Source organism: Lynx rufus, unplaced genomic scaffold (genome assembly GCF_022079265.1).
Source record: "Lynx rufus isolate CCGP_SWC_20201006 ecotype Redwood Valley unplaced genomic scaffold, mLynRuf1.p SCAF_20, whole genome shotgun sequence".
Classification (NCBI taxonomy): domain Eukaryota; kingdom Metazoa; phylum Chordata; class Mammalia; order Carnivora; family Felidae; genus Lynx; species Lynx rufus.
The window spans coordinates 22,245,590-22,273,302 of record NW_025814835.1 but is presented as its reverse complement, the minus strand read 5'-3'; the positions used below and the strand labels follow the sequence as shown (position 1 = coordinate 22,273,302).

At 36.4% G+C, this 27,713-nt stretch overlaps 1 protein-coding gene across 1 annotated transcript in view; it reads left to right on the top strand.

The window, feature by feature from the left end:
• DCC (DCC netrin 1 receptor) overlaps positions 1–27,713 on the top strand; it is a 753,976-nt gene that overhangs the window by 428,990 nt on the left and 297,273 nt on the right. The window contains exon 10 of the mRNA XM_047086216.1: positions 26,445–26,593. Coding sequence (XP_046942172.1) covers positions 26,445–26,593 — 149 coding nt within the window. The remainder of the gene's footprint in view (positions 1–26,444; positions 26,594–27,713) is intronic.

Genomic DNA, 27,713 nt, shown 5'->3' with positions numbered 1-27,713 from the left:
GGCTGAACTGTACAAATCTTAGAAATATTTGCCTCATAGCAATAAAATGCCAAACAGCGTCTTTAAAGGCATAGTATGTACAGGTATCAGATAATGTTTAAGAAATACAGGCTCCAACACAGGATCCAGAAGCTACAGCAGGGCACGAAGCCACATTCCATGCAGTACGTTAGGTGACATCACTGGTTGTTATGCCCATAAATGAAGCCAGTTCTATCTCTAAGTATCTGTTCTTGAGAATGTTTTTAGTGTTTGTATTTAAATCACTAAATAATGCCAACTTCCATTTCACAATGTCTATGTTTTAGTCATCAGTTTCTTTATTAACTTATTCTTTATAGATCATATATAAAGAGAATCAATATCTTTTATGAATATATGATATTTATAACAACAAAGTTGAATAAAAACAAATTAGGTAAAATACATATATATATGTACACACACACACACATATATATATATAATTTTTTTAAATGGTGCATGCCATGTTGTATGCAGACCAACAATTTAAAAACTCATCAGAAATTCTCTAAAGGAAAACCTCATTTAATTTTGTAATGGTAGAACATAAATGTTAAAAGCTTATTTATTTTCGAAAGATCCAATTTCTATGAATTATCTGAATTCTTTACTTCCTAATCTTAATGGTATCCTAAGAATTTGTTTTAGTGTACATTTCAAGGCTGACTGGCCATGATTATATTATGTTTCTGATAAAAACCATAGGGAGACAGCCTTGTTTTTTAAGACTGAGCAACATTATTTTTTCTTCTATCAATTCCATTGTTTCTAAGTATCCAACTAAAAATATCAATTTATAGAGTTTTATTTTTAACTTACTTTCTCTTATGCCAACTTTCCAAAGCCAAGGGACAAGAAAGTATTTTTCATTTGACCCTGACTCATTTCATGAAAATACTACTAATGATATAATATTTTCTACCATATTTAGTATCATTAATAAAAAGAAAATCAGACAGTGATTATTTGTATCACACATATGGCCTTAGCTTATAAAACAAAAACAGTAACATAATTCAACTTATAAATATGTTTAATGAACATCTGCTATGTTCCTAATACTGTTTCCTGCCATCTGAAGCATGTTAGAAAAGCATATGTGTGTAATGAAATAATAGCACTTATGGATTTCCGAAGATTCTTAAGGAGACAAATATTCCAAATGTGTAACAATAACAAAACAAAGTAAGGGAACTTGTAGGAAGTTGTTAAGTGAAATATTACCATTTCAGTCATGGGTTTGCATGTGGGCCCATTACCTGGGATGGTTGAGGCATAGTGTCTAGTTATTTTTGTATTTTTAAATTACATCATGCCTGCTTCCTCAAGCAAGTGTTGTATTTCAAAGACAGCTGCCTTAGCCCTTTTGTATGTCTTCCGTTCCTCCTCATTCAGTAAGTAGTCTTAGAATTTGTGCAGAGGACCTTATGTGTGCTGGTTTCAGTAAGCATTTACTTTGCTTAGAAATGAGCATAAATGATGATAAAACTAAATGCCTGACTGAATAAAGTATGTTGCTTGTTAGAACTGTTGTCTGATATAAGTGATCTTTTCCCCAGAAAATGAAATGTAGAATCTTTCTGCTTTGGTAACATGAAGGAGCTTAGAATTTTTTCACCAAGGGCATAATAATGACCTTAGAATTCTAACCATGTGTTGGCCTTTAATAACAGCATCATTATTAAATCACTTCTGTTCTTACTGCTGCATGGAGTAAGAATTCTTTCCTTTACAGGCCATTGTTTACTTGAATGGGGGTGGGGAGTGACCTGATTCTGTTTTCTTGAGAATTGCCTTAGATAATTCCCCTCTTACTTAGTAGATACATAGATAAGAATAAATCAGGCTAGATAAACAGTACATTCAGAATGTCCTTTAGATGTACAAAACAGTTAGCCAACTCCTTCAATTCATTTACATTAAGAATACTGTGTAGCTCACTTGCTGTCTTTATTACAGACATTAGAATAAATAAATTATGTTATCATGACTAATAGGTACTATATGTGTATTTTATCTTCTGTTGTTAACACAAAATGCCATTTTGGCAATTTAAAAATATGTCTAGGATAAGGAACACTTCATCTTCTTCAAGCCTGCTTGATAGTGTACCAATTGCTGAGGAAGATGGAACATTCTAGAGATCCTGTGCTTCATTTCCTCTCCTCTCCTCTCTTATTTCTCCTTTGTCTCTCTCTCTCCTTTCCTCCCCTTCTAGCCCCACACCGCCCCCCTGCCCTCAGCTTATGAGCCTACTGTTATTTTTTTTAGAGGAAGTTCAAAGGCTGATTTTATTATTTGGCTAAAATTCAGAATTTAGAGGCAAGGGAGGTGGGCAATTCTATCATTATTACTTTCCCTGACAAAATGATCTCATCTTTTGAAAATGGGCTTCATCTGGGTATGCATTTGGTTACTCCTTTTGTCACTGTTTTTCCAAATATGATGTAGTAATTGTACACTAAAATTACATAGCTTTTATACAAATTGAATTTCAAGTTTTCCATAATATTTGAAAATATTAACTCTATTATGAAAACCATATTCTCAAGGAATAAACACTAATGGAAAATATGTCTGAAATATAAATCAGCCAGCAACTGTTTCTAAAACTGCATACATTTTGTAGTAATCATTTAAAGAGATCAACAGCCCCAGATCCAGTTTATGAAATAATCACCCAGAATAGAAAAGCTTGATTTAAAGGAAGGTTTATGTCCCCTGATTATATCTTCCTTTTGCTAAACCCTTGCTTCTTCCCCCTGCCTTTATGGTGTGTAATTTCTCCACTGTATTATCAGCTGGATTTAAGTCCCTGCCTGCTTAAGACTTGTCTAATCTTTTCATACCACATGTGGAGAGTTTTTGAATTATTATTTGGGGTCCTTTAAGATGCTGTTAAGGCAGTTTAATCGTGAAGAATGTTAAAATGGACCACATACTGGCCTAGGGCTTCAGTTAGAATGGGAAGCCTGTTTGCTAGACCACAACCCAATTATCCACAAAACCCTTTTATATTTGAGTTGTGAGTAATATTCTTAGTCCATTATATTTACACTGAAAAGATGAGTGAAATCCATCCCCCCCCAGGTTGAGTCACTTTAGAATATATTATCCAGAAGCATAGGCATATTTTCTTTTTTCCCTCCTTCCATGGATATTCATTCATTTATTGACTCATTTATTCATTCATTCGAATAGGGCTCTACTTGTACAGTTGTTATGAGGGAAATGAGAAATTTCTGAACATCATTTGTTCAATATTAGTACCTGAATCCTAGGGCAAGTTTCTTAATCCTTGAGACCTCAGTTTCCCTAACTATAAATTGAAGATATGATTTATTCCTCTTCTTTCTAGAAGAAATGTGATAACATATGAGAAGCTCCTGAGTCTTCCCTGGCATCAAGTAGACAGTCAATAGAGAGAAACTCCCTGCCCCTGACAGGATCAAATGGAAACATAATCCCAACTGCCCTGCACTTAACAAACAAAGTGGGACACTCAGTAGGTAATAAAGTTCATATAATACCTTTTTGATAGTTTGGAACTAGCTTGATTACTATACAAATCAGCCATTTATATATTTTATTACTTTTCCCCTAATTATCATCTGCCTATAATTTATCAGGCCATTATAGACTAGGTTGTCATCTCATCTTGCCTAATGCATATCTTTGTATCCCTAACTGAACTTTGAGGTCTATTATCAGAAAACATACCATCATCCCATTAAATGTGTCACAACATTGCCGTCTTATGAATAACTGGTTACTTAAAATTTGCTGGTAAAATCTCAGCCATACTTATTATATGGCCAAGGTATTAAATTCCAATTATATTTTTACTTCATCATGATTCTGTAAATTAAGAAAATCAAGTAAATCATAGTTCTGTCTAGCTCATTTATTTTATAACTCGAGCTGCTTTTCAATTATTAACTGTACTGCATGGTGATTTGAGTGAATATTTGGGATGACTGTGGCGGCCAAGTTGACCATGAGCCAATGAACAATGCATGGTCATGTGCATGACTGTTGGTTAATCATGGAAAGAAATAATGATAAGCATTGACATTCCATCTTTTTTTGGTAGCATACAAATGCTGATGCAATTTAAAAGTCTCTCATTGCAAAACATGCTTTTAGGTTTTACAAATACAAGGTGGGAGACATTAAAGACTTTATGGTTTGGTATCCTTAGTGAGAGAAGCCTTAAGGAATCCATTTGTATATAATGGTCAGTTAGGTGAGGTATTATGTCTTTTATAATGACAATTCGAGGTAGGCTTGGAAGGATGGGTTGTTTAATCATACTAGAAGAGTTCAGAGCAAGTGTGAATCACTCTGTAGTTCATTCATTCATTTATTCATTCAATCAAAAATTGTTTTTCATGTTAAGTTCAAGAACTTCACTCTCCAGTACAGTAACTATTAGTCACATGTGTTTATTTAAGTGCATTGGAGTAAAATAAAATTTAAATTCAGACACAGTAGTCATATTTCAGTTGTTAAATAGCACTTAAAACTTAAATAAAATTGAGAACTAAAAATTCAGTTCCTCAGCCTAATTAGTCACATTTCAGTGGCTTATATATGACTATTGGCTACTATGTGGGATGGCATAGAGAACATTTCCATTATTGCAAACAATTCTATTGGACACTATCAATCTAGACACTAATTTAGTGCATGAAAATACAAAAGCGAGTCAGACATTGTTCTGACTCTCAAGAACTAGTAGTCTAGTGGCAACCATTTTAAGCAGAACTTTAAAAACATTTACCAGATTAGTGCTCTTTGAATGTTGAAAAGTGAATTATACATTGAATTAATATAAAAGATTTATTTTTCAAAGACCAGAGAATCTAGATTTCAACATCTTCTTCAGTTAGTTACTTAAAGGTCTCTAAATATTTTCTCAGGGTAAACAATGTAAGTATTTTTAAAGATGAAGGACAAAGATGATGTGTTGCTTGATTCAGCAGTGGGACAGTCTAAGTTCCATTTCCCCAAAGGCTTCTCTTGGCTCACTGTTATTCTCTTTTACTCTGAGCATAAAGCATAATTTAAGCTTCTTCCATTGGTGTAACCAAACATTTAGAGAAGTTATCTGCTTGGTGAAAAATTAAACAGAAATTATTATGTATATATGCTGGTATGTATATATATGTGTATACACACATATGTATATATGTACTAGAGACTTTGAAGAAAGAGGACATGGAAATATAATAATAATAAGACGTTTTGAGGAAGTATGGGTATCCAGTCTGGGATAAAGATGTTTCCCCCCAGAATAGATTGATTTTAAGTTTAATTGCATAGTTTGGTTATATACCCTATTAAAAATGAAAGTAGGTTGCTGGCTAAACTGAAGTAGAGCAAAATGGAGCTTGAGCATCTTTAGGGATATTGTCATTATGCTGGCACAGCCAAATAAAAATCTACTCTAAAGATAAAACAGCTGAGCTGAGTTTTTTTATGGAACTCCTTCAATTATATTTGATTCTGTGGAGAGCTGGTGAACATGACTAGTGAAAAATAAAGACAGAAAGAGAGTATGGTGTTTATACCTGTAAATATACCTCATATTTATACATCTGTATTTATACCCTCTCTTGAGAAGCTTTGTTAATCTATGCAGTCTATAAACATTTATTGAGCACCTACCTACCAAGTGTCAAGGCCTCTATAGGTGCTGAGGATAGAAAGTAAAATAAGATGAACAGAATAATACCAAAAAATTTAGGGATGAAATTTTTGATGAAAATATATCTGTAAGATACATTGTTCTAAATCATACTGTGAGATCAAATTATTTCCTCTTTTTTTTAACCTAAACTTACAGTTACAAGGCATTAGTGTATAAGTACTATATAATTTAACGCATATATATCAGGTTATGGTATTATAACACTTAACATAAAATTATATAACATAATATCATTAGCACAATCACGTAGATGCTGTTTAATACACATTATGTTATAGATATAGTGTTCTGGTGTGAAATATTAGTGTAATTTAGAAAGGATCATGTCAAGAAACTTACAGTTGACTTAACCTAATATGATACCTAACCAAAATTAAATCACTTCATTTTTTTATGGATTCTTTTAACCACGGCTGGTATTCTGCCTGCTATAATATATGATAAATCTTACATGCTACACAAAAGGGCAATAATGGGACTATTGTGCTCTAACTCCAATGTTCCTGAATTATATTGTTTTAATACAGATATTATTTCTACTCTGTAGGAAGATATCTAGGCAAAAGAAACCCCTAACAGGTCTATTCTGTGAAAAACTCTTTTCTTTCTCAGCCCAAACTTTCCACCTTGGGAAGCCTCAAATCATCCCCAGTATAGAAATTGAGTTGGGCCATCATTTCTAATTACGGGATATTTGACAGGTACAAGGGGTTGCCATGGGTTGAAATCGAAAGATTTTAAGGTGATGATATGCAGTTACTGCCTTGGATCGCAGCTGTTAAAACCAGAGTCAGGATGTTGCCGTCAATGCTCAGGAGAAAATGATTGTGGGGTTTTTATCAACTGAAAGTCAAACAGTAGAACTCTGAGCCCATGGTTGCACAAGTAAGTTACTAATTACCACCTAATTAAAGCTATAATTGGTGTTCCAAGTTCCAAGTGGAAGAAAAGTGGAAGATGGTTAAGAACAGTGATTCAGAAGTCAGACTGGTTTTGAATTCTGGCTTTTTCATTTACTAGCTAACTGGGGTAAGCTAGTTATGCTAAGCCACAGTTTCCTTGTGTATAAAAGAGAAACATCTTTCAGGAATGTTGTAAATTTAAAAGAGCGTCTATAAAATGGATCACAACAATACATCCTCACATGATTATTCAGAGAATTAAATGAGATGATTAGTGTAAAAGACTTAGCCTGCTACCTGGTACTTTGCCAAACCCTCAATAATGGGCGCTCCTCTAATCATGCATTCCTCCATTCTGGATTCTCATTATTCCTCATGTAATCATGTTCCTTAACACTGCACATAATTGGTTCATCTCTATCTCTGTACTCTTCACATGTGTTTGAAATGATCTCCTTTTTCTTTGGGTTATTTCATAAGTCTCTTCTATTTCTATTTTAAGATCTTATGTGGGGCGCCTGGGTGGCTCCATCGGTTAAGCGTCCGACTTTGGCTCAGGTCATGATCTCACAGTTCGTGAGTTCGAGCCCCATGTCGGGTTCTGTGCTGACAGCTCAGAGCCTGGAGCCTGCTTCACATTCTGTGTCTCCCTCTCTCTCTGCCCCTTCCCTGCTCATGCTCTGTCTCTCTCTGTCTCAAAAATAAATAAACATTAAAAAATTAAAAAAAAATAAAAAGATCTTAAGATTTTTAAGAGCAGAGGGGCGCCTGGGTGGCGCAGTCGGTTAAGCGTCCGACTTCAGCCAGGTCACGATCTCGCGGTCCGTGAGTTCGAGCCCCGCGTCAGGCTCTGGGCTGATGGCTCAGAGCCTGGAGCCTGTTTCCGATTCTGTGTCTCCCTCTCTCTCTGCCCCTCGCCCGTTCATGCTCTGTCTCTCTCTGTCCCAAAAATAAATAAACGTTGAAAAAAAAAAATTAAAAAAAAAAAAAAAAGATTTTTAAGAGCAGAAAGCCGACTCTCGCTAAGTCACCACATGGATCAGTCTCTTAGTCTGCATAAGCTCATTTTTCACTCCCCATATTTGTTTGAACCCTATCAGGCCATTCATTTATTCATTCAACAAGTATTCATCTTGTACCTCCAAAGAGCTACCCTGTATTTTCCAGCACTGGGAATTCAGCAGTAAAAAGACAAAGTACTTATCCTCATGGGGTGTTTATTTTAGTGATAGGGATGTACAATAAACCAATAAAAATAAAGCATGCAGAAGAATAAAACAGCTTAAGGGGGTATAGAATGAGGAGAATAGAGGTGATTCTAGAAAGGAAAGTCAGGAAAGCCTGTCTGGAGAAGGGGCATTTAAGGGGATATCTGAATGAATTTGGGGGGAGGGTGCCGTCAAAGATCTTGGGTGGAGACATTTGAGCCGAAGAGAGTAGCAAGAGCCAAGGCCCTGGAAAGGAAGCACAAGAAGACCACCATGCTACAGGAGAGTGGAGAGGAGAGAGGGAGAGGGAGAAGTGGAGACAGAGGTCGACGGGTGACTGGGCCAGGCCAAGAAAGGCCTTGGAAGCCACAGTAAGGAAGGTAGATTTCATATTCGGTGAAGAGACATATATATAAGAGGGAGTAACATACCCTAATTTTCATATTTAAAGTGAGAGTGGGGAGAATAGAAAGGAGGCTAATGCAGTGGTTTAGTCAAGAGATGGTAGCTCAAGTTTTGGTGTTAGGATTCAAGATACCTTTAGAAGGTAGGGACAAGACTGGCTTCACAGTATGGGATGGAGAAAAGACAGGAGTCAAATTTACCATTAGGTTTTTGGCCTCAGAAGCTAGGTGAATCATGGGGCCTGTTGTTGTAATCAGAAGACTAGGGTAGGAGCTAGCTTGGAGGGTGTGTGGAAAAATCAAGAATTAATTTTTTTGACACATTAATTTTAACTGTTAAATTCATTTTCTTTTCTTTTTTCTATATTTATTTATTTTGAGAGACAAAGAGAGAGAGAGAGAGAGAGAGAGAGTGAGAGAGTGAACATAAGCCAGGGAGAGGCAGAGAGAGAGGGAGAGAGAGAATCCCAAGCAGGCTCAGCACAGAGCCTGATGTGGGGCTCAATCACACAAACAGTGAGGTCATGACCTGAGTGGAAATCAAGAGGCCAACGCTTAACCAACTGAGCCACCCAGGTGCCCCAAATCCATTTTATTTTCTAAGCAGACTGTGCTTGAGGAATGTGTCTAATATTTTGAATATAAAAATAAAAGAAAATGTCACATTCTGCCGGGTCGATGGCCAAATGAAATGTGGTGTTTAGCTTCTAATAGTGGAAAAGCTGACCAATTGGAAAAACGTGGAAGAATTCTCCATGTTGTAAACTGTAAAACTTCTGTGCCCAGATGTCCCTAATGAATGCACTACAGAGATATGCACACTGATGTGCACAGCCGACACTCATAAATTTGTCCATCATAGAGAAGCTTCCTTCACGGAAAACCTCCCTATAGAACAGTGAAATGTAATTTGATGTGGCTGCTACCAGCAAGAAGTGCCTAAAAGGAGCCTCTGATCTGCAGCCCAGTCTCCCAGCTGCCGAGATTTTCTAAGGAACTTATCCAAAAGGGGCAACTTACTGCCAAAATAAATGTTAGCCCAGAACCAGCTTGTTTTCTGACATGTACTTTGCCTGTGTTCATTAAACAGGAGATTGAATTCTAGTGGGATGTCTGTTCACAAAAGATCCAGAGGTTGAATCACCTGTTTGCTCTGAGACTACATAGGGAATTTTACCAGCAGAAGCCTGGTTTAGGCCCAAGTGGAGGCCACAGAATTAAGGAGGAATTTGCCTTTTGTCTTCCAACATTTCTTTACCCTTTTCTCTATCTTGAAGGGTCTTCTATCCCTCATTACCTCAGAGTCTAACGTATTTACCCAATGATCTGAAACATAATGTTGAATCCATAGAATAGCTTTGACATGGTGGATCCCAATTTTGGAATTTTGCAAAGAGTAAACTTTGGGATCAGAGAGTTAAGTGACTTAGGGTGGGTCAGCGTACTGGTGGCATCAGCAGACCTATGTCTAAACTGCTATGCTTGCAAAAATTGTGTTTACTTTTGTTTGTTTTTGTTTCTGAAAACAGGTACAACACTGAACCAAAAGCAAAAGACAGGGGTTCAAGATTGTGGTGTTCTCTATATTCTGCTATATATTTTTGAGGAAATCAGTTACCTTTTCTAATTCTCAATTTCCTCTCATAAAATAGGGATCATACTGCGTGTATTAACGTCTAAGGGCTGCTCTATGAAGTGCAACGCATTAAGCAGTTTAAAACAACAGAAATGTATTCTCTGATAGTTCAGGAGACAAGGAGTCTGAAACAAAGGTGTTAGCAGAGCCATGCTCCCTCTGTAAGCTCTAGAGAAAAATCCTTCTTTGCTGCTTCCTGGTTTCTGGTGGTTTCCTGCAGTCCTTCTCCCGTGTCCACGTCTCTGTGTCTCTTTGCCTCTTTGTATAAGAACACCCATCATATTGGATTTAGAGCATGCCCCAATGCAGTATGACTTCATTTAACTTAACTGATCGTATCTGCGAAGGCCTTTCTGGGTATGCATGAATTTTGGGGGATGCCATCCAGTCCAGAACACATGCCCTGCCCTACAAATCACAAAGATTTGTTAGTAAGATTCCAAGTAATCTGCGCAAGGACTGAGCAAACTATGAGGTGTGTATATATACTTTTATTACTCAAACTACCTTTTTCATTTAAAAAATAATCTCGGGGCGCCTGGGTGGCGCAGTCGGTTAAGCGTCCGACTTCAGCCAGGTCACGATCTCGCGGTCCGTGAGTTCGAGCCCCGCGTCAGGCTCTGGGCTGATGGCTCAGAGCCTGGAGCCTGTTTCCGATTCTGTGTCTCCCTCTCTCTCTGACCCTCCCCCATTCATGCTCTGTCTCTCTCTGTCCCAAAAATAAATAAACGTTGAAAAAAATAAATAAATAAAATAAAATAAAATAAAATAAAAAATAATCTCAACCATTGTCCCTCGAGCAGAGAAGTGTTGAGAAACATCCTTCATTTTCTTAAAAGCATACTTGATATACCCCTACCTTCTTCCTCTCTCCACAATTCTAACCCTGCCTTGTAGGCTGTAGGACATAGTGCTTTCTGTATATTAAAGACTACAAACTGCTCAGGTGGCCCTAAGGGGACTAACAAGTGAAAGGAATCATCTGGATAACGAAGTTTGCAGAAGCTGTCAGTGAGGACTGTTACTGACACCAACTACACACTCAGATTTCCACGGTTTGATCTTCTGTTGATAAAAATCCCATGAGCATTTCTTCCTGAATGTTGATGGGAGCAAGTTGACTCTGATTTTAACAGCTACAAGCTAAAGTAGTAATGGTGTGTCATCACCTTGAAACCTTATAAGTTCAGCCCATAGCAACCCCCTATACCTGTGAAATATCCTGTAAGCAAGAGTTCTGGCCCAACCCAACTCTCATGGTAGAAATTATAAAATTAAATGTGTCAAAATTAACATTGTCAGAGCCTGGATTTGAATCTAATATAACATTCCTGCCACAATGTGCGTACATGCGTGTGTGCGTGCGTGCGTGCGTGTGTGTGTGTGTGTACAAGCTAAGATTAGCCATAATAATTTTAAATAAATAGAAAAAATAGTTAATTGAAAGTTAACTGCATTTTAGCAGTTCTTTAATGAGTTAAGATTCTTTTTACTTCAGAAAACACAGCTATGACAGGATAATGTTTTTAAAACGTCCAACATTATTGTGCTTAAGCCAATCTGAATGAGTTATGCTAACTCTACTGCTGAGGAACATGCTAGATATATAATTTCTACTTTATGTTATAAATCACTTACTTGATCTTAACCCTTCATCTACGGTCTTTGTTCAAAGTCTTATCCTACAACTTTGCAATGAAATAAAAACTATTATTACTTCCATTTTTCAGGGGGGCTAATTGGCTTGTAGTTCATCCAAGCTCTTCACAAAAATTCTTAATACTCCTAGAAATAACTTGCTGCTACTTCTGGTGGTATGTTTCATCACTTAATATACTATTTAATCACAAATAACAATGTAATAATAGACTTAACATATTGCTGACTTAGATTATACCAACAACTTGATTAATTTTATCACTTTGAAAGTGATTTGTTCTATATCCTCTCTGTTATTTAATGTTCTTATAGTAATTTTACCACTGTCTTTGGTAATATTGAATTTTCCCCCATTTCAATGCATGAGTTCTTGAATTAGCCTGGTGGCATTGCCTATATCTGCAATGTTCAGTATGGTAGCTACTAGCCACAAGTGGCTTTTAGCACTTGAACTATGGCTTACCCAATTTAAGGTGTAAATGTAAAATAAACACACGATGTTAAAGAGTTAGTATGGAAAGAATGTAAAATGTCACAGTAACAAATCTTACATTGATTATATTTTGAAATGATAAAATTTAAGTTTATTGTGTTAAATATATATTATTAAAATTAATTTTACTTACTTGATTTTTACTTTTTTAATGTGGCTTTTTAAAATTACTATGAGCATTCATGGCTCACATTTATACTAAACAGTGATGATCTACATGTATACCCTTCTGTCTTACATTCAACCAGGAATAAGCCAAGAAGATTGCCAATCTGGTGTTAAATTGAGTTTGGGAGTTACAAATATAATAGGTAAACTTAACCCTTCTCAAAGAAATGGTAATTAAAGTCTTGCCTAAATAGCATTCATATTTAGTCATTATCTTCCTTATTTTACTCTGCATTTACTAGATATCATAATCAATAGCCTTTGAATGTTTGAGCTGAAGGTATTTTCTTCCTACTGGTCTGACACTTTGTGGCACCAGTGCAAATAGAAGCAATGGACTTGGGCTTGGAGAAAGAAAGGAAGCCTTGGATCCAGAGTTGCGCACCAGTGTCCCTGTGTAAAGTCGTCGTCCAACTTCTGTGAGATGATTTACTGCAGTAGTCTATTTGTCTTCCTGCTGCTATCTCTGAGCAAGCCTAAATCTTCCATGTGGTTAATAAACTTCTTATCTTTTGAATACTGAAAATAAAATAAACTTAATCCTCAGGGTGGTTCAGTCAGCAGACCGGGAGCCTTTTAGATGCTTCTTAGAGATAGAGGACAACTAGGTTTTCTGCCCTGTGCGATTATCAATCTTCCCCTTGCATGCATGTATGTGTAAGGGCGTTAAAGGTGCTTCTCAGTGATAAATGTCAGTGGAATCACAAAGTGAATATTAATTTCAGTATTGTCAAGGTCAGATGTGTACCCAAGTTCATTGTTAGTGGAATTTTTATTGTTGCTACTGTTAGGAAAGATATTTTATCTTGGGCTCTTTTTGCAAGAATCAGGGGAGAAGGGGAACAAAATTTCTTAACATGCGTATACATTACTCAGAAAAAAGTGCCTTAGCACAGCTTGATCCATTAACTGGGGTAATTATTTTGAGTGCTTTAAGAAAGATCAAAGTATGGGTTTAGAGGATCTAAGTAAGGTGGAGACAAAAAAAAAAAAAAACAGTTGATCACAAAATCTGGAGACTTGTTGATGTTCCTGAAACGTGGCTAACTACATATAGAAAAAGAAAGACAGAAATTCAGGAGAAATAAATAAAGAAGAAAATAAAAGTCTGGATTTGAGGCCATTCATTGAAGTAGGGTATGAAATTAATGGCTAGAACCTCAAGAAATTAAAAGAGAAATAAAGATGAAGAAAAGTATTAGGTTATGACTGTCCCTCTGGGGATAAATAAGCCACTGGACCTGTCTGTATGTAGTGAATTACCTCAGACCCAACAGTGGGTAGCAGTGCTGTGATATTCACCTGCTAATACACCCACACCCACACACCTTCCGGGTCTAGTTTTAGTGGAGTATTGACTGTCTTAGTGAACAACACCAGAAACACTCAGCAGTGCAAGTCAGAAATACAGGAGTCATTCTTGGTGTTTCCATCCTCCTCACTGCCCTACCTCTGATACCTCAAATGCTGCTGATTTTATCTTCCACGTAGCTCTTGAATCCCTGCCCACTGCCATTGTTCTTATTCCAACTGTCTTATTCCAACTGTTCTTATTAACAACTGTCTTAGCTACTATGGAATATTCTCCCAACTGGTCTCCCAATACCTACATTCACCGACTTCAATTCACTCATTATGTAACTAACAAAATACAACATGCTTAAACTCATCAATTCCTTATCAGGGGCTCCTGGGTTGCTTAGTTGGTTGAGTGGCTGACTTCAGCTCCAGTCATGATCTCACGGTTCGTGAGTTTGAGCCCCGCATGGGGCTCTGTGCTGACAGCTCAGAGCCTGGAGCCTGCTTCGGATTCTGTGTCTCCCTCTCTCTCTGCACCCCCCCCCCACACACACTCACGTTCTGTCTCTCTCTCTCTTAAAAATAAATAAACATTAAAAAAGAATAAAAGATCAAAATCATTCCAAGGCCTTTAATACCCAGTATGGTCTTGCCCTGTCAACCTCTCCCACCTCATCTGAATCCCTCATCTCTTGGCTCCTTGTGTCCTGCCATCTTAGACTATAAGTTCTATGGAAGTTTTCATTGTTTGCCCCACCAATTCTCCCAAAGCCTGGTACACTGTAAAAACTTAATTAATATTTATTGAGCATTTCCTGTGTGCCAGATGCTGTTCATAAATTGTTTATTATGAATCTCCACAACAAACCCATGGGGTGGGTATTAGTATTAACCCCATTTTTAAGATAAGAAAAATTAAACTCAAAGGTACTAAGTAGCATGAGCTGGCCACATGGCCTGAGCAATGGTACTGGATTTGAACACAGAGTCTCTCATTCTGGAGCCCATATTCTTTACCATTAGTCTCTCTCAACAAAGCTTATTAGATGGGATCTGTTTTTTGGCATTTTCTGCCTCAAAGAGAAGCCCAGATCTCCCATTTCTGTGAAAACTATGTGTTAGGAGAATAAAGTTCGAAATTTCTTCTTTAACTTATGGTCCCTCCCAAAAGAACCAGTTTACCCAAGGCAGTTCCTTATCTTTTAAAGCCTGGAAATAGATAAACAATAAATTTCTTTCCCAAAGAGATAGTATCTTTTTAAGATAGGATCTTTTTGTCATAATGTGGAAAAACCTACTCACTTGAGGATCTGAAAAAGATTGCCACTTCCTTCTTCTCTAATAAATGGCAGCAGGGGTCTTTTATAAAAGCAATCTATACAAGTCATTTATTGCTCTATTAAAACTACAAACATCAAATATTGATTCTTCCCATACTGACCATAATACAAAGCAACTCTGAGAAAGGTTGCTGGGATTTAGTTACATTATCACCATGGGAAACACTCCGGGTTGCACATAAGCTGAAGACACCTGCTTCTCTGATGCATATCTATTTATAGAGAACTGACATTTTTGTGTGCAGAAATACAATCCTGAAGTATATGTGAGCCACAAATAAGTGTGAAACAAGCAAGAGGTCTGTGCATGCCCTTGCTGGGAATTTCTGCTTGCAGATCTTCCGTAAGAATTAAACATAAACGTATGATCTACATAAGAACAGTAAAAATAAGTCTATGTGGAGTATTTATAAGGAAGATGAAAGGCTTAACTTCTATGTGTTATTATGACAAAGCAGGCAAACCTCCACTCTTTTATCAGACACTCTTTTGGCCACATTTGGTTTGTAAATGTAATCCTAATTCAGGGCTCCTGCTGTATACATCTATGGAATGTTATGTTTCCTATTTCCCTTTCACATGTATCATCTCCTCATGTTCTTCCAACAATCCTGAGAATTTTTTTTTTTATTTTAGAGACAAAGTTTGTGGGAGTGTGAGCAAGGGAGAGGGACAGAGGGAGAAAGGGAGAGAATCCCAAGCAGGCTCCATGCTCAGTGCAGAGCCCGATGCAGGGCTGGATCCCATGACCCTGGGATCCATGACCTGAGCAGAAATCAAGAGTTGGATGCCCAGCTGACTGAGCCACCCGGTTGCCCCCAACAATCTTGAGATTTAAGAAGATCAAATACTCGTTCCTCCAACTGTCTGTTGAGGGAACCAAACTATGGAATAGTTTAGAGGACTTGAGTCCAGATAGCAATATCATCTACCATCTTATTTGGAACACTTGCTTCTCTATATAGCCTCATATAATCCTGGCAATAGCCCTGTTGTGTAGAAATGTTGTGTAGAAAATGATGTGTAGGGTGTTTAAATAATTTGGCCTAATCATACAGTGTTATGGAATGGCGCGAGGGGAGGGGAATGGAGTTGTTGATCAAGGATTCAGAATTAAGGTGCTTGGGGCGCCTGGGTGGCGCAGTCGGTTGAGCGTCCGACTTCAGCCAGGTCACGATCTCGCGGTCCGTGAGTTCGAGCCCCGTGTCGGGCTCTGGGCTGATGGCTCAGAGCCTGGAGCCTGTTTCCGATTCTGTGTCTCCCTCTCTCTCTGCCCCTCCCCCGTTCATGCTCTGTCTCTCTCTGTCCCAAAAATAAATAAACGTTGAAAAAAAAAATTAAAAAAAAAAAAAGAATTAAGGTGCTTTATTTCCATTTGTGGTATTTTCTTTTTCACTAGTTATCTCAGAGCTAGTTTTCACCTTTCCATTATTTCTGTCTAGAGTTTCTTAAAAATTCCTGACAATTTCTTGGAATAATTCACCTGTTTTGTTTTGTTTTTTCTTTTCTGAATACTTATTCCCACACTGAAGTTTTAGTGTGGGGATCTTCAAATAAAATGGATGAATTTTTTAACTTTCATCAAGTATCTTGAAACACACCATATTTTTTAAAAACTGGTAGAATATTATTTGATTTGTGGATAATGCTAGCAAAATAGAAAAACAAGTGAATAATTTAGTTTATTTTGGAATTCTTCTCATTATCTTTACTTAGAGGCCTCACTGTTGGAAGCCTTCCCCAAGCTATATGGTTCTTCTCTCTTTACCAGCTTGTAAATTCTATTCTGAAAAAGTTAATTTCAAGGCCATTACCCGTCAAACTCATTTGTGCTGACTCATCAGATTCTTTCTTCACACCTGAACTTCCTTGTCCTTTTTCCATCAGTGCATCTCTTAATTGTTCTTCAAGAAATATTCTTGACCAAATTACCATAACCATTTCTGATTATAATTTCTAGAATTCTTATATAATTCATTGTCTGCCCAGAGAGGTTTTAATCTTGGTTATATATGGTCTGTTGTTCACATCTAGGTGTTTCCTGTGTGTGTGTTTTCTCTGTCCTACTAAATTCCTTGAAAATTTCTATCATAATAAAATATTTCATAATACTAGAGGCAGCACTGTATCCTAAACACATAAAACCTATGAATAGACTTTAAAACCAGCTAGTACTTTTATCTAAAATGAAATGTAACATAATGGAAAGTAACCCAACCCAAGCTATTCTGAAAAAAATTATAAGGGAGGAGAAAAAATGTATGATTGAATTTATATTACATCTAGCCTTCAGTAACATGGAAACTTAAACACATTTGGCTAAAAACTTAGGTTTTTAGTTTCAATGTTTGGTATCTTTCAGGCAACTTTTCTAGATCATAAAAACAATTGCTTTTGACATTACTTAGAAACCTCCAGTTTAAATGGTTTGAGAACTTAGGTTTGAGACCTCAGTTGTGCCATCAGGAATCTACATTTTCCACTACACTTTACATTTCTACGCATTGCCTGTTTTCTAAAGTGAAGTTCAAAATACTTGGCATACTTCACCAAGGCTATTACTACTTGACTCTGTCAAGGAAAAGCCTGAGCTACCCCACTGAAAAGACCTTATCTTGAAGTCAATTTCTGAAATCACTTTTGTTATCAAACTGCTTCTAGTTCTAGGATGAATCACAAGATTACTTTCAGTACTATTTTTTTTTCAGAGAGAATCATTAAAGTTTTTTCTACTACACTGTCAGAAACATCCATCATTTAATATGTTAGCATATATGTGTATACATGTGTGTATATATAAGGAATGTGTGCATAGATATCTACATATATTTCTCTATATACACACAATGACATAGTTGAGTATATTGTGACTTAGCAGATACCACCTATTAAAACCCTAAATAAAATGCTCAGGTAATAACCACTTCCTTTAACCAAGTCTAGTCAGACTTCTGTGGTTTTGTAATAGAAACCTACCCCATAGTTTGTGCTTCCTTCTTGCCAAATTACTGTCATATCTCCTAACTATGGATAGTTCAGTCAAGAAGGGGTTTCATTATGTTAATAATTACATTGCCTGCAGGCTTTTTGATGTTGCATTCCCCATACAAAATAGAAACAGATTTCATAGAAATATCATTAAAGCTGTTAACTACAGGAGGAAAAAAAAATCAAAGAGGCAATCAAAGCATGCACTTTATTATCAATAAATGCAAATTGTTTCAGAAATGACTTGCATTTGAAACAAGTTCAGTGAGATTGGCAATGGAAGCCGCTGCTTAAATAAGAGCATTGTGGTCTAAATCCATTTAGATCACTACAGACAATTACTTAGATCTTTTGCTGCCCATTTTAAACAATGAACTCAAGAATCATTTTTAAATTAGCAAATGAATAAGCAAATCAGGCTCAGAATTTTGGCCTGAATTGAGGACATGTGAATGATAGGTCATTATCTGAATGATAACATGTGATTTTTTTTTCAAATTCACTAGTACTTTAGTTCTTAAGAAAAAAAGAGGTTTGGTAGCTGTTAAATTGATGATTTAGGAAGAGTAGGACACATTGTACCATACAGTCATTTTGAAAAGACTTTAAATATTCAAATGTTCAACTACATGTTCTCCGACACTAACATTTGTCTTCATTTTGGACTTCCAGCTGAGAAACATCAGTATAATGGTGAAGAGACATCAGCCTCATTCAGTATTATGAAGACAGTGGCATGTCTTGATCCTTCTAAAGCTTTTTCTATGAAAATCTTATGTTTACATTCTTATTTAGAAGGGATTATTTAAACTCCCAAAATATTTTTAGAACCTTATAGTTGATAAATCATAATTTAGAGTTTAGTCTGATTAATGCAAATATCAAATTACATATAGTAAAGAGAAATCAGAAAGGTAGACGGGTAGATAGATTTTGGAATATAAACAGCAAGAAAAAAAGAAGAAAAAGAAAACCAGAGTGTTAATTCATATATGCTATGTAACTTCTTGATCAGCAAAAGCTCTAACATCTTGTAAAACCTAAAATATTTGACAAATTAAACCAGATTGATTCAAATGCTTTTAAATTGCCCATGATTTGGAAAATGAGATGGAGAGTCTATTTCGTAAATATTTTTAAGCTTTAGAATTTTATTAAAAGTTGAAGATGTCTTTTTAAAGTAAAATTATTGCTATATTTCCCATCAGAAAGTAATTCATAATCATTACAAATGAGTTAATAATAAAGAATCATTGGTTTTCAAAGCCAAAAGAAACAAGAGATATCTGTTCCATTATCTGATCCATTGGGAGCTACTTCTTGGGGAATCATAGATCCTAATGATGGAAACTTATGGACCCTACACCTAAAAAATGTACATGGTACATTCCTGAAAGCGTACATACACTTTCAAGCACTCTATGGACTCCTTGATGCCAATGACTGATCTTTATCATAAGTAGAGTAGGGACAAGAAACTATACCCCCATCTTAACAAACTATAGCTCATTAAACTGATACTTTCTCCACTCTTCTCTCTCTCTCTTTCTCTCTCTCTCTCTCTCTCCTCCCTTCTCACTCACTTGCTTGTGTGCATGCACACACAGTCTCTCACATACAGTACAAACACACATCCTGTATTCAATATGATTATATATGATAAATGATGCTGTATTAAGATTCAGCTAACTTTTATGTGCCATTTGGGGGGTTAATATCCAATAATATCTCATGATAGAGTTCTCTGTTATGCTATAAATCTATCTGTATAGTCAGAAATTACAGTCCCCAGTGCAAATAGTGACATGTAATATGTATCATTTTACTCCAACATAAGTATTTAATTTGTTCTTAGGTACAGGTGTTATAATGAATTTCTACTGGAATGCAATATTGAAATTTAAAAAGGTGGTTGGTTAAGCTGACATTGATTGATGAGTTACTTGCATAGATTATGCATCTATTCTGAAGTCTTGCCATTCTTTGAAGAAATAGGTAGCTCGAATAGAGATGAAGAGAAATTAGATGCATTTTGCCACAAAATTATTGTCCAACTGAGGGGATCAGTGAGGATTATTAAAGACATCTTGGAAATGATGAGCAGTTAAGGCCATTAAGTTTCTTGACTGACATGCTAAAACGTAATGAAATGGAAGGCTGAAGCTGTTAACAGTATTGATTTCTCATATAATTCCCATTGTTGAACATTTTTGTCTCTCTTTTTCTCTTTCTCTCCTTCTAATATGTATATAATAAATCACATATGTAAAACCAGGTAAGCTATGCTTAAATATATAGATACAGACCTGAATAAATGCACAGATTTGTGTGGATGTACAAAAATGTGTACATCCACAATTAACATAAACACAGTATATTATCCACAGACCTATGTTTGAGCTGTAATTCAAAAGGAAAATATCAGGGAATTCACAAATTTGAATTTATAGCACTGTTGTGAAGAAAAGTAAGCGTTTAATAGCTTATGTGAAACAGTCTTGACACTAGCCAGGAATGTTGTAAAGAAAAATATCCCATATGCAAGCAGTGTTTTGGTCTGATAATATGATTAATATATCATTTGCTAGTACTTTTTTGATGTTTTGATGTTATATTTACTTGGAACAATAACAACATTATGGTATTTTAATTTTAATATATGATAATGTTAAAGAACAATGCAATCAGATCATAAAATAAATTCTATTTTAAAACATAAAGTTAGGGGCACTTGGATGGCTCAGTCAGTTACGCATCGGACTCTTGTTTTCTGCTTAGGTTATGATCCCAGGGTCATGGGATTGAGTCCTGCGTTGGGCTCCATGCTGAGTATGAAGCCTGCTTAAGATTCTGTCTCTCTCCCTCTGCCCATTTCCCCTCCTCATGCTCTCTAAATAAATAAATAAGTAAAAAAATTAAAAACACACAACAACAACAAAAATTCACAAGTTAAAGTAGCAAACAGTTTGGTACTAAGATGCAATCCTTGGAAGTAGAAAGTGGAAGTGGACAAGTGGAAACTTTATAAAAACAAAGAGAATGTTATCATTTGGCTGGAATTGGTGAAAACATATACTCTTGTTTGTGCATGCTTACACTAAATGCTCTGAATGCTCTTTTTTACTTCCTATGTCTATTATCTGTTTAAAATTCTCCTGGAATCCCAAGCATATGTTTTTACCTGATACTGTCTGATGACCAATAGGAAAGGAGAATAATTCAGTTGGTGAGCAGACAATCAGAGTAGGCACTACCAGTGAGAACTGACCAAATTATGGTACTTAACCACCTGATGGTGTCCTGTAGGTAACCAAATTATATATGCATATAAACAAATTACACAGTGGGCAAAGTGTACCTAGGTTCACATGCATACAACAAACATAAATATACCAACCTTAGTTCTTACCAAGTATGTTAGAAAAACAGTTTTCTGATCACTTGTAGTAACAATCCTGAATTAACAAAATCAAATGAGTTAGACTGTTAGAGTAGCTGTTTTTGTTTTAGGCTTGTTATTTAGGGTAACATTTGGTAATTGTATATAAAGTCATTCATTTGACACACATTGAATATGTTGTATATGCCTAACATTGTGCATATCCCCGTGAAAAAGACAACTGCTATTATTATTTGGAAACCTAAGGGGAGAGTTTTGACCATTCTCCTGACCAGGAACCTGGATGCTAAGCAGCCCTTGGTGGGCTCAGCAGGAGAGGGGTGTGGCCTATTGGTAGCTTTTGTGGGGATGCTGCCTGGAGCTGTGGACATCCATGTAGGCTGTCTATTCTGCTCACGATGCCTGATGAAAGTGGCTATGAGGTTGTCATATCTGATTGTGACATACTCAAAGAGTCTAGTCTGGCAGGCTGTTCACTCCCACCCCCATTATGCTAGGTGGCACCCTCAGCTTAGCCTTCCAGATTCACAGGTGTCTGGCTCTTCTTCCCATTACCCCTTTGTATTCCAGTGGAACAGAAGACCGGAAACTTCCCAAACATTGCCTTCCCTTCCTTTCTCCAAGAAAGGGAAACCCACTCATCTCCTGAGCCTTTTGGAGATGGGAAACTTTCCTTGAAGGTAACATCTCACAGCAGGAGTAATAGCTCCCAACATTCCAATGGATGTTGGCCATTTTTAAATCTTAGTCTTGGATTCCATAATGAGCCATTTTTTTAAATAGGTAATGCCTTTTCAGTTTAGCCATAGGAGACCAAGAAGAGACACATTCAGTTAAAACTTTATACATCACTGGGCCACAGGGATATATGCTCTGTGAAATTTCAAAATCCTGGTTATGTCACACTTAACATATAACTTAAGCAGATCACTCAGTCTCAATTCTTTCTTTTGCTCCTTTCTTTGTCTTTCTTCTTTAGAAAAATAATAGATTCCAAATCAGAAAACCTTCCTTCTAGAAATGTTTACATTGTCATTGTGAATATATCAGTAATCATAGAAGCATGCAAATTCTAGTGTTTTTTTTTTTGTTACTGTTCTTTAAAACATCCTATTTTGAAAATCCAGTTGAACAATGTCAGTGAGCAAGTTTTTATTTTTCTTTTTTCCCCCCATGAAACAAAATGTCTGGGTCAACATAATACAGTTCTAATTCTATCAATGTGAACTTTGTTCAGTATTATCTACTGAAGTCTTCTTTGTGTAATAAGGAATTTTTCATAGAAAAACTACCCCTTCCTGGAAGAGTACCAAGATGAAGGCACTCTCATAGAGTGTCTGTCAGAATACAACTCTTTGGAAGCCAGAATCTTCCCTATGGAAGAAAGGACATAAAAGAGGAATGGAGAAGACAAAAACAAACTCTGGAGAGATGGATTAGAATGGGAGGCATCTCTGTCAAGTCATGAAAAATGCACCTGTGTACCTATATATTTGAGTATATATATATATATATATATATATATATATATATGTGTGTGTGTGTGTGTGAGAATGCATTTGTGTGTGCATAAGTATATATACATTCTTGTTTCTCATTCACCAGAAGGATCTAGCAGCAAGACAACTAAGCAGCAGTGAACAGAGCTGACATCCAGATCTTTGTCTTGAATACCATTCCCCACTAAAAGGAATGAGAAATATTTAGAGACATGTTTGATTCCAGAACTGGGGCAGGACCAAGATGAGCCTGGAATATATTATGCCAGGAAGACAAAAAGTTCTTCAATAAATGATATGTCATATTACAAGGACAGAGGACCAACTTAAAGAGGACCCCACTGGCCAGATTTGAACTTGACAATTTGAACACCAAAATGTCTTTAAGACAAATATGAATTATAGACCATAAAAAAGCAGAAATCCATGTGGCCATACCAATAAGAGATAACATAAATAGACATATGGGTTCTTGCTTATAATAGAATGTAGTATGCCAAGTGGCTAATTTGGAGGAAGTGCTTGAATAGAAAAAAAACAAAACAAAACATTTTGTAACCACCATGCTAAAAATTGATATATCAAAACTATTAATAGATGCTAATTCTAAGAGAATTTGATAAATAGCATGATATTTATATGGTCCTGACATAGTATCTCCCCACAAATTGCTTATTGGCTATAAGCAATGGAGAGGGGCTTGGGGTGGGGGGATACAGAGGGACCAGTTAATGCTACAGTGGAGAAATCTGGCAGCACCTTGACCAGGTATTCAGAACTAACATAACCGACCATGGAGGGAAAGAGGTCTTATGCCTCTGGACATGATGCCCTGAGGTATAGACATCACTCATGTCTCATTTGGGTCTAGAATGCATAACCTAAATCCAACATGAAGAAACAAAAACAAAACCCAAATAAAGAATATTCTGTGAATTTAAAAAAAGGGCTAGGGGCACCTGGGTGGCTCAGTCAGTTAAGCCTCTGACTTCGGCTCAGGTCATGATCTCACAGTCTGTGAGTTCAAGCCCCAAGTCGGGATCTGCTGACAGCTCAGAGCCTGGAGCCTGCTTTGGATTCTGTGTGTGTGTCTCTCTCTCTGCCCCTCCACTGCTCATGCTCTGTGTTTCTCCCTGTCTCTCAAAAATGAATAAATGTTAAAAAAATTGTTTTTAATAAAAAAATTAATTAATTTTAAAAAGGGGTATAACCTTCAAAAGTATAAATGACCTAAAAGATAAAGATGGATTTTGGAACTGTTCCAGCTTAATGCCAGCTAAAGAGGTTATGGCACTGAAATGCAAACTTGACCCTAGACTGGATCCTGAACTGGAGAAGGAAATGCTATATAAGTTACATTATTGAGTCAGTTGACACAATTGGAATGCAGATGAAGATTAGATAAAAGTGTTGTACTAATGTGAAATGTACTGAAGTTAATATTATTTATGGACAAATTAATGCTTAGGAAATATGCACTAAAATATTTGGGAGTAAAGAGCTATGGTGTGTGTAACAATGGATTCAGATTCTCTGTCTGCCTCTGTCTCTTTCTATATGTATAATAAATATGTAATATATATGTATATAGGGAGAGAGTATATATACATATATGTGTATATATATACATAAGTGTATATGTATGTATGTGTATATGTACATACATATGTATATATGTGTATCTCTTTTGTATGTATGTATATACATACATACAATGTATATATGTGTATATGTATACACATATGTATATATGTGTATCTCTTTTGGTAAAGTTTATTTGAGACAGAGAGAGGGTGTACACACAAGTGGGGGAGGGGCAGAAGTGAGTGAATCCTAAAGATTCCACAGTCAGGGCCAAGCCCAATGTGGGGCTCAAACTCAAGACCACAAGATCATGATCTGAGCCAAAATCAAGTGACAGACACTTAACCAACTGAGCCACGCAGGTGCCCTGAGAATATATGTATATCTGGGTAAAGGGAATACAGGTGTTCAACATACTATTTGCATTCTTAAATTTTTCTGTGAGTTTAAAATGATTTTCAAGTAAGTTTGTAAGAAGTTGTCAGCAATCATTTGTTAAGATGAAAGAAGGCAAATGTCAATAACAAGGATGCTCAAGCTTTGGGGACTGGTGGGAAATATGTGAATGTGACATAAAACACGTGTTTCTGATATATAAATATATACATATTTTTCCACGCATTTTTCTATAACGCGTGAGCCATGATGCCTTAAGGAGCCTGGGCTCCATGGAATCAATTCTGAAAAATGACTGATCCAGGGACACAGATGCAGCACTGATCTAAGGAGTTGTGTTATCAAATATCTGTCGGCCACAGTTTCAGACTTTTACTGTGGATGTTAAGCTCACAAAATTCTATTTAGAGGCCTAAAAGGTGCATCTGTTCAAAGGTAGGAGGGATCTAAGGCTGGGGAAAATATACAGCATGTTTGTTAAAATTGTCATCATGGGGCGCCTGGGTGGCGCAGTCGGTTAAGCGTCCGACTTCAGCCAGGTCACGATCTCGCGGTCCGTGAGTTCGAGCCCCGCGTCGGGCTCTGGGCTGATGGCTCAGAGCCTGGAGCCTGTTTCCGATTCTGTGTCTCCCTCTCTCTCTGCCCCTCCCCCGTTCATGCTCTGTCTCTCTCTGTCCCAAAAATAAATAAACGTTGAAAAAAAAAATTTTTTTAAATTGTCATCATATTTGTGATGATGAAACTATTTAATTTAGATTACGATGTATGGCATTTACAATTTACAAACCACATATTTATGTATTCAGGTCTATAAATAAAAAAGTATGCACAAATTCAAAATTTGCAAATCTGGAATTTGAAGGAATTTCTTGACTCCTGACATACCCAAAACTGATCTGCCCTTATGCTACGCTAAGCATAGTCTTTAATAATTTTGTCTGATGTGAATGTCATATATTTTGCTGCAAATGTGTGATTTGATAACAGGGTGCAAACACTAGACCCCACTTGGGATGTTAAATGTAACATTGTACATACATCATATTGTCTTTCTAAAATCTGAAAATTTCCAGATCTCAAACAAATCTGGACACAAGTGTTTTGGTTAAGCAATTGTGGACCTGTGCTATATAATTTATTTAATGAATAAGCTACTTATTCTTGATTAAGTAAAGTAGCAGTTATGAGAGGAAATAGAATACTAGAAAGTAAAACTGAAAATTAAATCTCAATATTAATTTAAAGGACATAGAATTGGGCAAGATTTTAAAATGCTGACTTAAATACAGATGTGGCAAATTATCCATAGCTGTGCTGTTCATTTGAATTATAAGTAGAATCATGATATACAAGTATTCTAATTGTATTTTCTCTTTTCCTTCTGTAGTTATTATTCATACACAAGCAAAGCCAGGCTGGCATAGTGGAAAATTTTCCATACTAAGAACTTAGATTAACAATCCCACTCCTTTTCCATCATTTTCCTGGTAATTTAGACTCCTTGACCAATTCCCTCAACTGTAAAATGAAATACGTAATTTAGATTAATATAAACCCTCTCCTGAATTTCAAAGTGAAATGATTCTAAAATTCATTACTTTGTTTTATTTTTTCATCCCTTTTGGTTCTTAAAGTAGTACATAGGGCTATAATATCCCTAAACTGTAAAAGATGTAATTTTGTTTTGAGGAAGAGAATCCTCTCATACTAATCAATTTCTTTTGTACACAGTGCAAGTTCCAGGGCCAGTAGAAAACCTGCAAGCTGTATCTACCTCACCTACCTCAATTCTTATTACCTGGGAACCCCCTGCCTATGCAAATGGTCCAGTCCAAGGTTACAGATTGTTCTGCACTGAGGTGTCCACGGGAAAAGAACAGGTAGGCAAGGGAATGGGCCCAGTGCTGCCACCTATTGGATGGTCCTAGGACCAGAGGCATAGGAGGAGATCTGCAAACTCTTGGTCCAGTCCACCATGTTAATTGGACAGCTGATAATTTTTAAATACTGATTATTAGAAACGTTAAGCAATTTAATTGAAATTTAATTGAATTCTGGTTGTAAGAGAGGCAAATGGACAATGAAATGAAGTCACTACAAAGAATGTTTTTTGTTTGTTTTTGTTTTTGTTTTGTTTTGTTTTTTAGTTGTAATAGCTAGTGGCCCGGGCCAGCATAGCCACATTTATATTAACTTATCTGGTCCTAGAAACCATTTGCATTGTCAGTCCTTGTCTTAAGGATGACTGATCTCTTATTCAAAGGCCTCAGTCAGCTTGCTGCTTTCATTCTATATATTTGAGTTATTTCTGTCCTTTCCTCACCATTAGGTTGTAGTCACCTATCACTTTTCATTGTTTTCAATAAGCCTCACTCCAGAAGGCTACTTGCCTCCTTTCAAGTTGCTTGTAATCTGTGGTTTGTGCAGATATTTGAAAATAGGCAAATTAGATTTAGGGGGAGACACATGAAAGTCAGCAATTCTATTCTGTGACATATATATGACTGTTGAGATGTTTACTTCCGGTTTCTCAACCTCACGTGGGAAAAGATATATAGACAAGTGCATAGGTAAATAAGAAAAATCAAGAGCCTACCTTGGGATACCAGAGTTCTCAGGATATGTTGTGAAGCTTGCCAAGCATACTGTGGTCTTCCTGCTTGCACATAAACTGCATGATAGGGATTTTGCTTTTTAAAGATGTTTTGCAACAGCCCTATTCAGAAATAGTTCAAGTCCTAAGTTATATTGAGCAATAGGAATTACTAAGAGCTCCTTCTACACAATCATTCATCCTGGTTTTTTTGTTTGTTTGTTTTCTGTCCCCATGCTATTTAGCCCTTGTTTTCAGCTTTCCATTCTTTCCATTTTCTATACATTTTTGTCTTTCCCATGATGCATTTCACCAATCCACTTAAAAAAATTCAGAAGTGATGCTACCTGAGACAAATGTGAGTGTGAGCATCATTGTGGAGAGCTAATAATGGGTCTTCTACAGCA